Genomic DNA, 17,414 nt, shown 5'->3' with positions numbered 1-17,414 from the left:
AAAAAAGTTTCTCATGTTTCCCGACATCCCATTAAAATGGTTGTCCTTTGACGTCAATTAGAGGCAGCTAAAAAAAAAAATCATCCTTAATTGCTTTTCAGAAATAGACATTATAGCGTACACCATCGCAGCCAGATTCGATTACCTTTTACAAGAAACAAGGATGCTGGGAACGCCATAAAACTCCAGCCCTGCTGAATATGGATGCGGGGCTCCGCCAACAGCCGGGGGAGCTGCTTTTCGCAGCGAAGGCTTTTCCTTGGGCTGCAGAGAAAACTGATGCAAAACCCATAGACACCTCTAAATTTCTCCAAAGTGTAAAAATGCTGAAGCTGGACCTTCAGCTGGGGCTGGTTTGGGGCTGACAGTGGTTGGCTGCTCAGTGCTCCATCCCTGCCTCCACGTAAGAGTGAGTGTAATCATGCACCTATGCTGACAATTATAGCTACCAAAGTGATCTAGTCCTCAAAACTTGCGTATGTTTCGTTACAAGGAGCATCACCTATTTTCTCAAAGGCCTTCTCCAAATTTTTCTTACTCCAGGGACTTCATAATGTCTCTGCCGACCAGGTAGAAGAGGAGTCCGGAAAGTAAAACCAGGGGCACCCCCGCCGCGGCGAACATGAACGACCACCCGTAATACACGTGCACGGGTACATCGTCCATGCACTTCTCGCTTCTCTCCAGAAGGATGTACTTCTGAAAATCAGCCGCAAACTCCTTCCATATCACGAAGAGAAATATGAGCAGGAGAAATAAGCCTCCTGGAAAGAGAGACAAAGATGAGTTACTCTCTGCTTACAACCAGCATATGAAACACAGAAATAAAATTGAGAAAAGATCACAACGGATTTCCATTTATTCTTGCATGTCCTTTGCATGAAAGCTTAGCATTGCAGAATTATTATTCATGTCATTGCTCTGCAGGTTCCTGTGAGAGCCAAGCCCACTCGCCGTGGGAGAGACCCACACCACCGCGACCAGCTCCCGCCCAGCCGCAGCGCGCTGCCGCCGCGTGCTTCAACCGCCGGCGCTGGTGAGGGCTCCATTACAGCTGGATACCGCCAGGGAGAAACCATCGTGAACACGGCTCATGTTCACAGCAAGGATCTGCACGAGGCTAACTCTGCATTCCTGTCTTAAAGGTGAGTCGTTTTGCCTTTTTTTTATTTTTAATCTGTCTGAGAAAAGTGAGAAGGCGAGACTAAGACTTACTTTTTCCTTTTTTTATCTACCCTTCCAAGTAGCGTCAGATCCAATTTGCACCAGAAATGCAAAGATGTGGGGATCAATCCTGCTGATGGCAAACGTTATCTGGCATTGAACCTGCTACCCCCAGCACCGGTGCAAGCACAGCCCGTCCGTGCAGGCGCCGAGCGGCTGCTGCAGCTCGTGGCAGTTCCCCTTCACGTCTTGTGTTACCCTTCCTTAAACAGAGCTTTGCAACCAAGTATTAAAACACATGGCAAGGAGTATAGATGATCCTGTTTTGCAGAGAAATAACACATAATAGAGTGGAAAAGGCATGTAGCCATGAGATATTAATCTCAGATGGGCTACTAAATAACAGAATAATAAAAAGAATAACAAACAGCTTATACCACGAGGCTAGAAAGTCTTTTTATTGGCAAGTGAGACCTCCTTTGCCCTCCCCTGGAGCCAGACGGGAGCGGGGCTGAGGCCACACTCAAGCCCATGCAGTGAGTGCAAGGTCAGCATCTCGCTTAGAGAGGGTCCGCTCTCCTCGGAGCCTCCCAAGCCTTGCAGGATGCCTGTGACCCGAATAGCACATCTCCCATGAGACCTCGCGATCTCGTGTTTCCAGATGCATACCCGTCGAAGGTCAGCGTTTGCAGGAAGAGCTCGGTCACATCTGAAAATCACGTGGCGAACAGGCACCTCCTAGACCTGGCACAGCCCCTGGCGGGTTTGGGGGCTTCGGTGGCTTAATAGGAACCTCCTTTCCCCATAATTCAAAGTGGTGGTGGTCGGAGGCTGCAGGTCTAGCTCCCTCGTATGAAGCAGATGACAAAAACTAGAGTGGCCCCAATATTATTTACTGTGTCACATTAAAGAATATATATAGTGCATTTTAAAGTCAACATATATTAAAACTAGATAGTGACGGTGTGATGACAGATCTGAAAGCACTTCAGTAATATCTGATCTTGCTACATCACAGCTAGAAGCTTGCTATTTTTAAATGGTGCCATATAACATACAGATATACGCACATATGCACATATATATGAAAGAAATACATCACAGATTATAATATTTTTATAGTAGAAGTGAACAGTTGAAATTAATTCAGTTGACAAGTTACCACACAGTTCTGTGGATGTGTTGTGGCTTCTGCTGGATTTAATTTCTCCCCTTGCAATTTTTAAATCAAAGGTAGCTTGTACTATATTTAATTATTCTTCCTGGCAGCTTATACACTACAAAATCCAACTCCCATGCTAAGCAAAGGAAGCGAGTAAAGCTTGACATTGATATATCTACTTAGCAATGGCGGTTCCTGAAACCTCGGTCAGAGAAAACACGTCAGTGTTTAACTGTATTTCTGCTTATAATGGATATAAGGACAACTGCTGCCACAAACCTCTGCTTCACATCTTGTGGCCAAAAATTAGACTTATGTGAAGGGACAGAGGGTTCAAAGTCCTCACTACTTGTTATACAGAAGTTGAAGCTACCCATCTTAAGCTGTTATGTCTGTTAAAATGCCTCCTATACCCTAAGACTGCAAATTGAATCTTAATGATCAAAAATTGATGTAACCATACGAATATACTTTACATCACCACACGCTGCTATTTCAAGCCGTTCTCCCTTACATGGAAAAGTCCTCGTGTTTGCCGGAGAGGCAGGCTAGGAGTTAAATAGCAGCTGCTGTAACATTTGCATGTTCATTGAGATTTTGATACCACTTGAAATTAAGTGCACAAATAAATATTTTACACTTAATATGATAGTTGTATGCTTAAAATACCAATTATTCTACTATAAGAAAACGATTGCATGTTTAAATAGTCACGTCCTTTACAAAATACAATATATTGATAAGAAGGCAATTAAGTCTTTATTACTGATGTAATTTAAAATTAAATTAATTAGATAGCAACTGAACCTTGAAAAGTGCTCTTTTAAAGATCAATTTCTATTTCATTAACTTATAATACCTACCGTAAGAGACGCAAATAAAAACGTAGCCCCAGCGGGACAGAGGACACGGGTACAGTAGCGCACTTTTGAATTCTACTTTTCTTTAAATAATCAGGAGTTTTGCGTTGAATTGTCCCAGGACAATTAGACGGCCTAAGCCTCATTTATTGAAGAAATCAGATTAAAACTGAGGAGGGTGCGGGGAAGCCCCGTGTGGGTGGCACCATCCCCGAGCTCACTACGAGCCAAGGATGGGGAAGCGGTCCCTCCCCTCGCCCCAGGAGAAGCGCCAGCTCTCGATATGGAAGGATTTATTATTAAACAGGTACTGGAGGTGATGGCACGGCCACAGCATCTAAATTAAGAACACTTTCACACTCTGGGAAAATGACAAGAAAATGTAAAGTAAGCAGCCTTCTTCCCTGGAATAATTACAGCTGAGTGGCGAGGAGTCCCTGGGATTTACACCGTCTCCTTGGCGAGAAAAGAAAATCAAAAGGGCAGGTGCAGCCAAAGAAGGACGGTAGAGGTGCAGAAAGGGCAGCTCAAAACTCTTTGGCAAAAAAATGATTACTTGGAACAATCACAAATATTCATGAAACTGCCTAAAATTTGTCACGCTTTTAGACATTAGTAGACTCTTTGTAATGAGACTATCAGGATGTTTCACTCCCATATTACCAAAGTAAGTGTTTGGTATTTTTGTTTTAAAATGCTATTTTATTTTGGATATTTCATCTTTTGAACAGGTCTCACTTTACCACCTCCTTTTTGGGGCTTTTAGTCTCAGCCACAGCAGAAGGACATCTTCGGTTCCTCCCAGCCCCAAATGGCTTTTTATGTACAGAGACAGGTTTCTGCCTGCCTTGGGCAGCAAAATGAAAAACTGAAAAAAATCCAGTCTTCTCCCCAAGAAATGAGCGTGGCATCGGTACACGCGCCTGAGACACAGGACGTGTTGGGTTTGGCTAAGTGTGAGTGAAGACCTCAATAAACCAGACCATCCCCACGCTCCTCTCACCGTCCCGGTGGTTTATACCACTGGAAAATTAGCCGAGTGATCTCTTTCTTTCTCTCCCTTTCCATCTTTGCCTCTGTTCATTAGGATGGTATGGAATAAAATTAACTGCAAAATTCTGTCTCGTAGCTGATGAGGTCAACGGCATCTTCTGGGGAGGGGCTAATTGCAAGAAAATTGAGGTGGGGTATTAAATCTTTCTCCTTCGTATACTGCTAACTGCAGGACGAGGAACCCCGGTGCTCCATCTCCCCCTCCCAGGGGAGCTGCACCTTCATTGTGAGTAAATTGGAGTCGGGTTTTTTCTTTCTCTCGCTTTATACCCTTGTGACACCTTTATAGCTGCTAATTGTAGGGACAGGTGAGAGAACTCCATCTTTAGCTCTTATTCTGTGGAAGCTACTGAACTTTCGTGTAATCTGCTAATTACGAGAAAAATGAACTTTGACTCATTCGCCTTTCTCACTAGTTGCCTCTTAAGGATGTTAATCATGAGGAAACGGAGGAGTGATCTTCAGCTGCCCTTCCATAACTGTGAGTTTTTACTGCACGTGGCGAGCCTGAGATTGCCAAAATGGAGATGCTTGATTTGGCAAGAGGAATCTGAGCACAAAATTTGGCACTTTTAGTCATAGGACTGGTAAAGTGGCCTTTTTTTTTAATGCAGTCAGCTCACACTGAAGAACAGGTTGGTTTCAGCACATGCCGTGCTCTTCTTGCAGGACCACGACACGGCTCTAAAAGTGCGGGAGAGGCTTTGTGCTGCCTTTGCCCGCTGGAAACAGCCCACAGCCATAGCGATCCTGTGGCTGCGAGCACGCCCGTGTGCACCACACAAGTGGGGATGCTGGAGAAACAGCCCGGGACCACAGCGGATGGAAGAAGTGTAGACTGTACATGGTTCACCACGTACTTGGGCTTTCTGGTGTAAGGCAAGCTGATAACAAGCTCCGCTTTAAGTTGCTTAACATTACCTGGGACACGCATCCTTATTGCTTGCTTTGAAAACGCCGTACGCTCACGCTTTGCCTGTGCATTCCCTCTGGAGCAGCCTCCCCACCCCTGAGCAAACCCCCAGGTAGAGCTCAGGTCATTTTTTTCACTTAAGCCTACAGCAATGCAGCTGGTCCAGATGTGTTAGGGCAGCGCTGCAAGCTCAGTGATTGCCCTAGGTCTGGATGAAGCGTGGGCTCACTTCTAAGCTAAAATGCCCAAAGGAAATGAAATCTGAGGAGCACAACTACAGAAAACCAAGGAGCACAAGAAAAGTTGTCTCGGCAATTCAGTTTCCAGAAGCTGCAGTGTAGCGTTCACCCAGCCCTCTCGGTGACATTGTAGTGATAATTAATCATATTGTCATCTGACTATTGAAACAAGGGGACAATTAGTCAGCAGGCAGTATCTGCCTGCCCGGTGCAAGCACTGAAGCTTAGTCTGAGATGGCAAATGTTGGAAGGAAAGCAGCACGCCGGCTATTTGCTCGTGCAATTCGGGTGCTTTTGGGAGCAGGCTGGCAAGGATAACTGCTCAGCTGGGGCAGTAGATGTGCAAATGCAAGCAGCAGCAAATGTCAGATGGGCTCCGGCTGTATTTCCCGAGTCGCCCAGCAAAGGAAATCAAGGGGGATGGCTCCGGTCCTTTGAACGGGCTCTCAGAAACGCCACCCACCGAGTACTACATTTGTTACGGTAGCTGGCAGACAGTCAGATTTGTCCACTTGAAGGTACAGTAAATAAAAGGCATGTCGGAGAGGAAACCCAAAGGGATCTAATTGAGCGATAACAGTCATCACCCTTAGGCGCTGAGCTCCTCCCAGCGACGGAGGGGCACACGTAACTCCTCAAGATCGTGTCAGGCTGGTTATCCATAAATGCGCTTGGGAGTGCATTTGCACCAATAATGTCTTTAGAGCCTTTTAGTGGCAAATGTTGCATCATTTTGCAATGATTAACCATGGCTGTGATTTCATGACCTCAGCGTGGGCTGCTACCAAAAGGGGGAGAGGGAGTTTAAGGACAGAATAAAGTCGCAGATAAAGGATGCCCTGCGAGGCCGGGGCATCTTGCAGCCGTGGTGCCCCATCTCACCATCCGACTGCCAGACCACGTTCCCACTCTACAAATTGCCAGCATTTTCACACTTCCTCAAGGAGAGATCATTTCTGCAAGGGAGGTTAATTAACACTGACCCGCAGGCCATGATTAGAAGACAAGACACGCTTTCTCCTGCGTCGTCTCTCCACATCCCGCTATCCGAAGGAAAGGGATGGCTAGGGAGTTGAAGCTGTATTAAACCTATTGTTCCTACTGCTTAGCGCAATTATGCAAAATATTTTTAGAAGGGATAGCAATAAAATAACCATGGAGGGATGCATCCTGAATCCATCAGGAAGCCAGTGTCAAGCAGGATCCAGAGGTCTGAGTTCGGGATACCTCCCCCCAAAAAAAGGATCAGCTGAAACTCTTCTAAGCAAACTTTGCTGAAAATGCTGAAATACTATTGCATTCTCCTAACTATCATTTAGATTGGAAATATAGCAGGAAGTCTCTTCCAGCTGAACTCCTTTCTCCTAATGACAGTTAATAACAATGATTGCTGTTCAGATTGAAACTGCATTAATACAAACTTCAATTTAAACAGCAGCATCTTTGTCTAATGCCAAGAGGTTTATGTGATGCATAATCAGCTCTTCTAAAAAGTGTCACATTCTATGCCCCAGCCTTTTAATCACGAAGTAGTCAAATAAAGTGCAAAAACAATGAAAAAAAAAATGGAGTACAGTAATTCAATATTACTCGGCATCCTTTTCTGTGTGATATTTTACCTATCATCTGGCCAGTGTCAGAAGGTGACCGATCTCAGTTTTTCCATTTGGGCTGAAGGCTGAGTGTTTTGAAGAGGTAGCCAGAGTGTCACATCTGAGAGGATTCAAATATTCAGCCCTAGTCTCAGAAAAAGAGACTACTTCAACGCATACATACGTCAAGCGGCCACCACTACTCCGTAGACGGCATTGATACCGGATGGAGATCTGATAGCAAGACGTCAAATGAAATCCGTGTGTGTAAAACCGCATGAAATTTGCCTTTAGAAAAATTAAGCCCAGCCAAGCATTTATTAAACTATATAAGAGAGAGATAAGCAGATACCCACAGGCTTGCTGCCCTCACTTCAATAAGTGAAGACCTGGAGGCAAATGGAAAATTGGACAAAATGCAAAGCGAATTAGAAGAGGCAGGTAGGGCCACATTGATTTAGTGCCTTCCAGATTTTTTAGACAAATAGATAGCCGTGGTTAATTATTAGTACAACTGGAGGAGATAGAAATTAGGAAAGGAGCTATAAAATGGATAGGAAGCTAAATAATGGGGGAAAAGAGTAAAAGGTAAATATGGTAGGGCACAGTGAGACTGGAAGGAGTTTAGCTGGAGTTCCTCCAGGGTCGGTGCTGGGACCTCTCTTGTTAAATCTTTTCACTGATGTTTTTGGCCCCAAAACACTTGAGCACACTCAAAGCCCAAGCTGGGAGCAAAGACACCAGCTTGTGTTTGATTCATGCCATGCATAAGGAAGCAGGACCTGGTACAAGATCCATAACTAAACACTGTTTTTTCAGCGAAAGGCCTGACTTCATTATGAAGTTCTTCACTTGGCATGGCTCAGCTGAGCTCCAGCCTTTAGCTGCTTGAGTCGCAAAAAAAGCTTTTTTCTGAGTTTGAGTCACAGTTATAAATCAAGTACTTCTACTAGTTAAGCCAGTTATTCCTCCTCAAATACAAAAAAGGAAAAAGCCCAAGTGATAATTCAGTGGAATCATTTGTAATGGCAGTGGGAATAATGAATAAATGCCTATTTTTAATTCATTTTCCTGCTGTGCCACTGCTTTATCTTTTCAGGTTTTATTAAGCCAGCCCTCCCATTTTGAATCGCCGGGTATGCCTTTCATCGCTCAGTGGGTTTCCAGCTCTACCAGATGTTAACAGCAGAGACAGGAGAGGCCCAAATGCAAAGACTGACTTAGGGGAACAGAGCGTGGCTGATTGCTGCCCAGGGTTAACGCTGTTACGGACTTTACTAAAATAAAAGGCTTTGCTCCTCTGCGCTGCATAGATGAGTAGGGAAAAAAAAAAAAAAAAGTATTTTTCCCAAACGCTAGTCTTCCTAGGACTAAGGACTATCTTGCTAAAGCTTGGTTGAGCATAGAGATTTATTTCGAGTAGGGAAAGAGGGAAATCATTTACTCCAAGTCAGTGCAGCTCCCATCAGAGCCCCCACCTCCCTGCAGCAGCACCTCGTCCCTGGCTGCCTCCCCTTCCCCTGCATGCCCAAAGCGGAGCACGGCCGCTGCGTTCCTGCCCCGGCCCTATCCCGTGACCGCAGCTCGGCAGCTTACCCGAGACGAGGAGAAATCCACCTCCGACTTTGTAGGACCGGGGGCTGACGAAGGGCACGCCGCACACCAGCAGCAGCCCTCCCACCAGCCCGGCAGCGACGGCCAGCATGATGAACGCCGTCCAGAAGCCTCTGTACACTGCACGGTCAAAAAAAGTAAAGTTGGGGAAAGGAGAAGACAAGCAGTTTTCAGAAGTCCGTGCTTAACTCCTGCTTCAGCAACAATGAAAGCAATAACCTGTAATGCTGCTCTACGTTAGGCAGAGCTGGAGCTCCTACTTTGCTAACTCCCTGCCACGGCATGGGCGCAATGTGCCTGGAACCGGTGCAAGTTCAGGTTGGATGTCATGCCCTACATAACGGGATTGGAATGGGTACAAGGGGTTGGAAGGGTTTGCCAGGGAAGCACGCCACAAAAGGGGGTGAGAGTAAAGGGCACTGTCCTTAGCTGTGCCTGTGGGGGATGGAAGAACTTGGCAAGAAAGGAAAGAAAATAGCAAAATTTGGAGAGATGGAATCAGACCACATCTTTGTTCCATTTTAATTAACACTTACAGAAGGTGCCAGATTCCTGGTTTAAAATAAAGGCAGTTTTTGTTAGCAGGACTGCAGGGAAAACAGGAGCTCATGATTGCCCCCATTAATGGCCTTGCTTGACACCAAGTAAAAGAGCAGGGCAAGAGAACAGCTGCCTCTTCAGCCACTGAATTTGGGGGTTTTGCTGTGACTTCATGCAACCACACCAGCCAGCGCCGAGCAAGCCTGCATCCATACCATCCCATGGGATGGGACGTAGCCCGCTAATTTCAGTCTCCCAGTAGCCAAGTCTCTTCCAGTCACTGCCGTAAACCTTGGCCAAGGGTGGTGGCCTTCAGGCAGAGACCCTCTGATACCCTGCTCCCCGTTGCCCTGATTTATCTCATCCCCTCGGATGACTGCAGCTCACTCTGCCTGTTGTTTTTCAGAAGCACTAGTTAGAGAGATTTAAGCCGAGCACGAGCAAGTGGGTAATGCTGAAATGATTCACACTTGAAAGAAAAATGATACAGAGAAGATGCGTTTTACTCATTTGAAACCATTTTGTCAGGAGAGCCACTTAGGGAGAGATAAGTATCTTGAACTCTCCAAAACCACAGAATTCATTTTCATGTTTAACCTCCCGTCACCCATTTCTCTCAGGGAGCCTAAGAGGATGCAGATAAGGCAGAATTATCTCTGGAGCAGGTAATAGCTGGAGGACCCCTCTTCTTGGACAGCCTCCTGTTTTGTCATCATTTGCATATGAGGATGGACTGGTTTGAAACAAGATGAGCGTCAACGACAGAAGCGTCTGCTCTCTGCAGATGTCTGAATGCTTTGCAGCGGGGTAGGTGCAGCAGAGGAGCCCAATGCTCCCGCTGCCCTAAATGTGGGTGCTGAGACATCCTCATCTCCCCCGGGGCCATAGCGGGGTGGGTGCGGGCAGCCTCCGGGCAGAGCCCCGCAGCACCCCGGGGTGCAGCCCCTGTGCAGAGCCCCTGCCCGGCACCCTCCCGGGACCCGTCCCAACAGACATTTCCGAGAAGCAGCTGGAGAGGGTTTCATAGCAAGGGCTGACAGGCAGGGACAGATGCCTCCAGGGCCCTTTATTTAGTACAGAAAAAATAGTGTGTTTATCAGCAAGATCATTCAGAAACTAGACGTCATGCCTGCCTCTCCTAAGCTGAAAAAATCCCATTGCTTAACCCACATGGTTGCTGCACACAGCCTGCGACGGGCTCCTCCTTCTGCCATCGACAGGTCCTTCGTATCCATTTTACACTGCAGCGTGTTCCCCGAGGCAGGAATCCTGCACAGCGCAGCAAAAGAAACTAGCTGCTCTCCCTTGCATGCTCCTACCGACAAATGTGTTGTTTTTTTTTTAATTAACTCCTCATAAACAAAATATAAAAATAAAAAAGGTACTGCTAAAGGTTAAGGAAAAGGTCAAGATGTTTGTTTGTGCAGTATGCCTGCCCCAGATCCCCGGAGGCAACGCAGAGTGATGCACACTATTTAAAGAAATCAATTCATTTCAAAAAAGATCATTGAATTAATTCTAGCTGCTGCCACCAATTTAGCAAATTAAAATTCCTAACAGCAGCCGATTCATTAAAGAACTCTGAAAATATAGAGAAACATAAATAAAAAGGGAACCAGTTGAAAGGAGAGCTCTCCAACTGTGTTGTATTCGGTGTATTAAAAATAAGCCAGTCACTTACATGGATCTTCTAACAATTTCGCCTTTAACTGATTTTCCAGTGCTTGTTTATTTTGTCTTGCAACAAATCAACACTAGAGCAAGCCCAGGAAGCCAGACTCTGGAAACAAATCAGCGCTGGACTGCCACAAGCCTGCAGCCCAGGAGAAATTATTTGCATTGCTTGCCCACAGGGTCTGGATTTGGCCACGGGGCAGAAGCCCCTTCCCTCCAGCTCCTCCCAGCAAGTGAGGAGGTGGGAGGAGGGAAAGGATGGATTTAGCATCCTCCCTTGCTCATAGGAGTAGGCACCGAGCACCCAGCGGGAAGGTGCACGGCTCATGGCCCGGCATGGCTGGCTCTGGAGGAGAGAAGGTGTGGGAGAACATCTCGATGTGCTCATGGCTTGGGGCAGTCAACTAAGCAAGGCCATTTTGTAAAGGAGCTTTCAAAAATCTTGGTCATGCTTGGCCACGTGCATTTGCAATGGGAGAACCACAGCACTGACACACATCGTAAATCCCTGCCCGGTCGCTTGGGAAAGGAGCTGCTGAGGGAGCCGGAAAGAAACCCACCTGCGGTCGTGTCGTAGGAAGGATGGGGGAAAGGTCCGAGCGCAATTGGCATGGGAAAGAGGTAGCCATGCATGCAGAACTTGGGGTGTGCTTGGCTGGCTGAAAAAGAACAACAACAAAAAACGGTTTGCTTTTATTTTCTGCAAGGTCACAGTTACAGTATTCAGAGGGCAATGCCCTAGTCTGCAAAATCTACAAAACCCTCACTGAAGGCAGAAGGCTGGGGAGTAAAGAAGGATAGTAAATCCTGGTTAGAAATAAAAAAGAAAAAGGAAAAGAAGACTGATGAGAGAGGGGAGACATAACAGGATCTGAGACTGCTACCTGTACATCAGCTCATCTTCATAACCTGAGTCTGAGGTGGACACAAATCATGAAAGATGGAGCAACTCAAAATTACTGCAAATATTCCCGTTGCTATTTTCCTCCAGAAAATGGGTCAGACCATCTGGAAGGGACAAAGGTATTTGGGTACCAGAACAAGCTACCTTACGAGACCTCCAGTTTGTGAGAAGGGAAAGCACAATTAGAATGGAAGTGCTCCATCAATATTAATACCACTGAGGCTTATCATGATTAACGGTAATAGAATGAATGTTAAATGAATTAATTAATGGTTGGCCACTTATTTAAATATGTTCCCCAGCTCAAAGGAACACTTTATAATAGGTGGACATTAGTTCTTGCTAAATTGACTATGGAATACCTATTGAATTAATTATTACATCCATGAGAGCAGCAAATTAATTTGCCATGATCAATCCTATTATAATAAATACCTAAAGAAGTAACACAAATTTGCCAGTTATCAGAAAGAGTCATTTTACTTCAGGTAATGTTATATTATATCATGTATTTCCATATAATGTAATGAGATAGCAAACTCCCTCTTCTCAAGCCTGTCCTTTTTTACCAAAAAATTTCTGTGTGAGAAATCTCACGTTGTTCAGTTGAACAGTGGCAGTAATTGTTCCTGCAAGATTTTACAGGAAACACAGGTCAGGGACTGGGAGACAGCAAAGTCATCTGAAATTTTAATCACTGCAGAGTAAATTTATTGTGGGAACCTGCATTATTTGCAGCCCGTTGCCCTGTGAGGCGATCACGCTGCTCCACAGGCACGTAAGCATCTTTGAGCGGACCGAAGCACAGGGTCAAGGCTTTTGCAGTGTTTAAAACCTTTGCAGAACTTCTTTAAAAATCTTTTTTTTTCATCCTCAATACTCCTGTAGGGTTGTGGCATCCCAGGGAAAGGCTGTCCTCTAATTACCCACCGTGCGCTAATGCAAGCGCGCTGGTTGCTGGCTCGGCCGCCAGCGGGGCCGGTGCCAGGCATGTTGTGGGGTGGTCTCACTCCTTTGCTCTTTCTGGTGGGAGCACCTGGTTCACTGGGCCAAGACCCCACACTTCACTGCACGTGGGCCACCAGTCAGCACCAACTGGTGTCGCAGAACAGGTTTCACCTTCTCCTTCAATTTTTTTTTTTTGCAGAGTGAGTGTGCTTGCAGAAAAAGAATGATTTTGCATCCATCTCCGTTTATTCACACATGTAATTTCAACGACCTTAAAAATCAAAACAGGCAAGATCTTAAAATAAAGGTCTTGTGTGCTTAAGAGCATAAACATCTGTGGTTATGGCTCTCCATGGCCCACCACTGCCCACTGCTAGAGGTCCTGAGCACCCAGGGAGACCACACGTGTGCATGTCCAGCCTTCCCCGTGCTGAAACCAGTGGGAGGTGGGAACACTCTGATGGCTGAAACTGCTAACAGAAGAGCAATGCCGAGGGCCAGGAAAGGCATGGGCTCAAATTTAGCAGACCTCAGCTGAACACAAACATCAAAAGATATAGAGGGGGGAAGAGGAGTCCTTACTGGTGGAAGCCACCACTCCATAAGACTTTGTAGGTGATATATTAAATGGCATCAAGAGGCTCCTACATTTCTGCAAACAACCCTCTGAGAGCAAAATCCAAGTCAAAAAAAGAGCACAGAAAGGGTGAGCCAAGTTTGCTTTTGATAGAGAGACGATGGGAATGAGAAAAAGAAAAAAAAGAAATAAAATAAAGACAACTGTCTCCTCATCCCTGGGAGCCCTTGCTGTGCTTGTTTGCAATTCAAACTGTGAGCGAATGCTGTAAATGTGGTGCGGTGGCATCGTACTCACTGTACCAGAAGGTCCAGATGGTCTCCGGGTGGCCCTCGCCAAAGAACCAGCACCGCCAGAAGAAGCCCTCGTGATGGAAAGTGAGGACCTCCTTCCTGACCTCTGTCAGTGTTTCAGCCTGTGGAGGAATGAAAGCCCAGGCTGATACGGGGATGATCACAGTGGAAAGTGTGTATTTTTTCCTTAGACAGTTGCTGCTTTCATTTTTTGTTGGGGTTTTCATTTGTTGTTGTTTGAGTTGGTTTTGGAGGGTTTGGGGAAGACAGAGGCAGCTGCTGTCCTTGACCTTCTGCCGTATCAGAGCTACAAAATATTGTGATAACAAATCATTCTGCAGACCTTCACAAAACAGTTTCTTCTTTCTCTAATATCTTTAAACCACTGATTACCAGAGCTGGACGGGTATGCCAGGCAGCAGAGCATGCTGGCTGTATTCTACTTCTTTAATACTTTCCTTAAGGAAATTTTACTGCTGTTGTAACCAGTTGCAAGCAGGTTGATTACCAGGTAAGCAATTTTAGGGGTGACCCAATGCAACAGTTCAGATGTCCTTGCTACTCTGCAGGATCTGTGTAAGGTCTGGCTTAACCCCAGAAGACAGCCCAACTCTAACGCTCCCATTGAGCCTCTTCCAGTCACCAACCCAAAGATTTTCTTCTTTCTCTCCCTCTGCTGAGCCCAGCAGAAGTTATGCTAAACCTACATGAGACAGAAATCACTCTTTGTCCACCCCAGCCTTCTCATAGACCAGGAGAGGGATGTTGACAATTTTTCCTTTTTTGATGAGTCTACTTCAACCCCCAGACCAGACCCACGAGCACAAGGTTTAGACTATAACCAAAATCAATTTTGCCTTTATCACATACAATTTGGTAAAGGAGACATGACTGTTATAAAATTACATTTTGTGGAGGATAGAGAAACTCCACACAGGATTGAACCCTGTGAACTGGAGAAAGCAGAGGGGACTCAACGGGGAGTTGCTAGAAGATACCTCCCTCGCCTCGAGGTTTTTGTGCATCAAGTTACGACCGCTTCCAGAGCTCTGACCTGATTCTCCTTTTACTTTCAGGATAAAATACTAAGACAGCGCTAACGTGCAGCCCTCAAACTTCATCAGCTGGATGGCTGCTGACTTAGTGCATCTACGGCACGTTTAATTGCTGTTTGGCAGATAGTCAAGACTATCCTCGGACAGGATTTGCCAGTTTAAGAAAGGGCAGAGAAGGTAAAAACACAGCCCGTTGTACACAACTGGTAACTGAAATAGAGATAATAGAAACAGTGTCTGAAACAAGTAAAATAGCTCAGAGGAAAGAGTCAGAGCAGTTCCTATTTCTGCCTGGCACTTTTGAAGTCGCTCTGCCTTAGTGATAGGCACACTAACACTTGGCCAAGAGCGTATCTGAAATGTTTGAGATGCTTATTCGTGTCGCGCAGTGCAACGTCTCTAGTCTCTCCACTTTAAAAGACAACAGCACAAACAAAAATCTGAAACGATTAACATTGCCATTTCCCAAGCGCGCAAAAACTGAGTGGCACTCCTCCGTCCGTGACTCTCTGCCATCTCCAGGGCTTTACCGTGCTTCTTTAAACAGTAAAGACAGTGTCTTCTGCCAGGCAGTTTTTCTATCAGAATTTCTTTTTCAATAGAGAAAGTCATTTGGAAACATGACTCAAGCGAACAGTGTCCTACATTTGATTATGGGATTCTGAAATGAAAGAAAATATTTCTTGCTGGCATCATGATGCTTACCCAGTGTGACTCACCACACCAGAAAAAAAATCAAACCTAATTGGATTGAACTTTGGAGTAACAAAAAGTCTGCACACAACAAGGATCTTCCTGTCATTTTGTAATTGAAACCACACATTGATTGGTGCAAAAACATTTTTGAAGAGTGGGTGGCTCAGGGAGCTGAGCTGGTTGTTATTTCATTGAAGGGTTAGACAATAGCAAGTGCAGCTAAAATCAAACTTTCCAAAGGATCTATAAACAAGTGATACCAGCAGTTAGCACTAAAATACCAAATTGTCCTTTGAAAATTACATTTCCTGTTAACTAAAATCCTATATAAATCTCAATTTTAAAATACATAGTCCTCTTCTTGTTAGATGGGCAGGAATTCTTGACTACTCCATTCTGCATCTGATGTTTGCTTTTGTTTTCTGTCTGTGCTGTAGTCATATCACTTCAGATGTAGATGATTGCCAAGTCCTACACTTTAAAAGATGAACTATTTTTAAATGAAGAAACTACAGAGGGAGAAATCTTTTAATGGCAAATACCAGGAGATATCTTTTGTCTTTAGAGGCAAATGCTGTCAACAAGTAAAGCTCTTACATTTTTGCCTTTCGTTCCCTAATGTTCATATCTGCCAGATTACAGAGGCGCTGTCTTAATGTTTCCTAGACGCGCTTTACTTCAGTCAAAATGCTAGATACTATGGCAATGCTGGTTTGGATTATAAAGCTAGCTCAGGGTGACATTTTGCACTAGCAGGGCACTTTCAATGAGCATAAATATTATCACAGACTTAAAACTATAAAAATCTAAAATTTTAAATTATTTAAATAACTCAATTCTTTTAAAGTAAGACAAGATTTCAGAGTTTACCTCCCCGGTCTGCAGAGTGTTATTCCCATGCTCGAAGACACCGCAGGTCTCCGTAGCTAGAAGCCAGTAGTCCGTCCCGAAAGCGATGAGAAAGAGCAACACGCCGGTGCCGCCGAGGATCCCGGCTGCGAGGGCAGCGACTCCAGCCTTCATGGGGCAGCAGGTAAGCAGCAGAATTGGAAATCAGAAAAGAAGAAAACCACTGAAGTTTCCAGGGTCACTGGAAGAGGGGGACGAGAGAAGTGCTATTTTTGGACACGGATAATAATCTTCTCCTGGCTGGTGTGAGTTTCAGTGGGTGGTGGGAACTGGACTAATAAAAGCAGATGACCTGGCATAACCAAACAGCTGTGGCATTAAGGAACACGACAAATAGCTATTGAGACAGAGCAGGAAGATTTCCAAATAAACACATGGCCGTTCATTTCAGGAGAGCAGTGCAGAGAGCCCTTGGCCTCGCCTGGTCCGGCAGCGTCTGTAGGTCACAAGTAGTTACGATGCAGAACTGCCGAGGACACTGGAGAGTTTTTAAAACCCCATTTGTGCATGAGATTGGCAGAGAGGCTGTGGACGGCTTGAGCAGAGCTGAACTCAAAGATCTTTACCATGGCATGGAGCCCCCAGTTTCTGCAGCAATTGCTGTAAGGTACCTTTAGCCGTGTCCTCACAAGTGCAGTACAGAAGTGGCACTTCTGGAATACGCAGCTCCTTCAGCTCCTGCTTCTCTGAACGAAACGTTAATGGAGCTTTCACACAAAGTAACCCCAGAGATCCAAGCAATAACATCAAAACGCTGGTGATATCTTAAATATCTTGGTGCTCTCAGAAGTGATGCAATCAACCCATGCAAACATATTTAAATCAGGCAGGTCCACCTCTAGCTAGACAAGGAGCATTAAAATGAGGTGTACCTACCAATATACCTAGAGTGTCTTGCTATGCAGTTGTAGAAAGATGTTCTCTCTCCTGCCACAGAAGAGCGGACTATATAGCATCCATACCCCTCCCACCGCCCCAGCCTGCTGTGGAAGAAGTGTCTCATAGGGACGAGGACATCCTGCATGGAATTTTGTTGCCATTTGGTTCCTAATGTTTTTGTCTTCTGCTGGAGCATCTGCTGTAGATCACTGCCAGGAACGGGATGCCAGACTAGGAAAATTATAATTTCTGTAGGGCAATAACTATATTCCTTTGACATGCCAGGAGGCTGGGGGAGGAAATTTAAATCATAGTGAAAATTCAAGTTCTGATTTTCTAACC

At 45.3% G+C, this 17,414-nt stretch overlaps 1 protein-coding gene across 1 annotated transcript; it reads right to left on the bottom strand.

Moving 5' to 3' along the window:
- Positions 1-534: 534 nt before the first annotated feature.
- LOC309595806 (transmembrane protein 182-like) lies at positions 535-16,307 on the bottom strand (the record flags this gene model as incomplete). The annotated part of the gene is made up of 5 exons (XM_082323159.1): positions 535-764; positions 8,580-8,717; positions 11,372-11,470; positions 13,538-13,655; positions 16,155-16,307. The coding sequence occupies 5 exons, from the start codon at positions 16,305-16,307 to the stop codon at positions 535-537; spliced, it is 738 nt and encodes a 245-aa protein (XP_082179285.1).
- Between the last annotated feature and the right edge of the window lie 1,107 nt (positions 16,308-17,414).

Source organism: Platalea leucorodia, assembly GCF_965183815.1.
Source record: "Platalea leucorodia genome assembly, chromosome: 10".
NCBI classification, from domain to species: domain Eukaryota; kingdom Metazoa; phylum Chordata; class Aves; order Pelecaniformes; family Threskiornithidae; genus Platalea; species Platalea leucorodia.
Note: the sequence above shows the minus strand (reverse complement) of the source record. Positions and strands in the feature narration are given on the sequence as shown.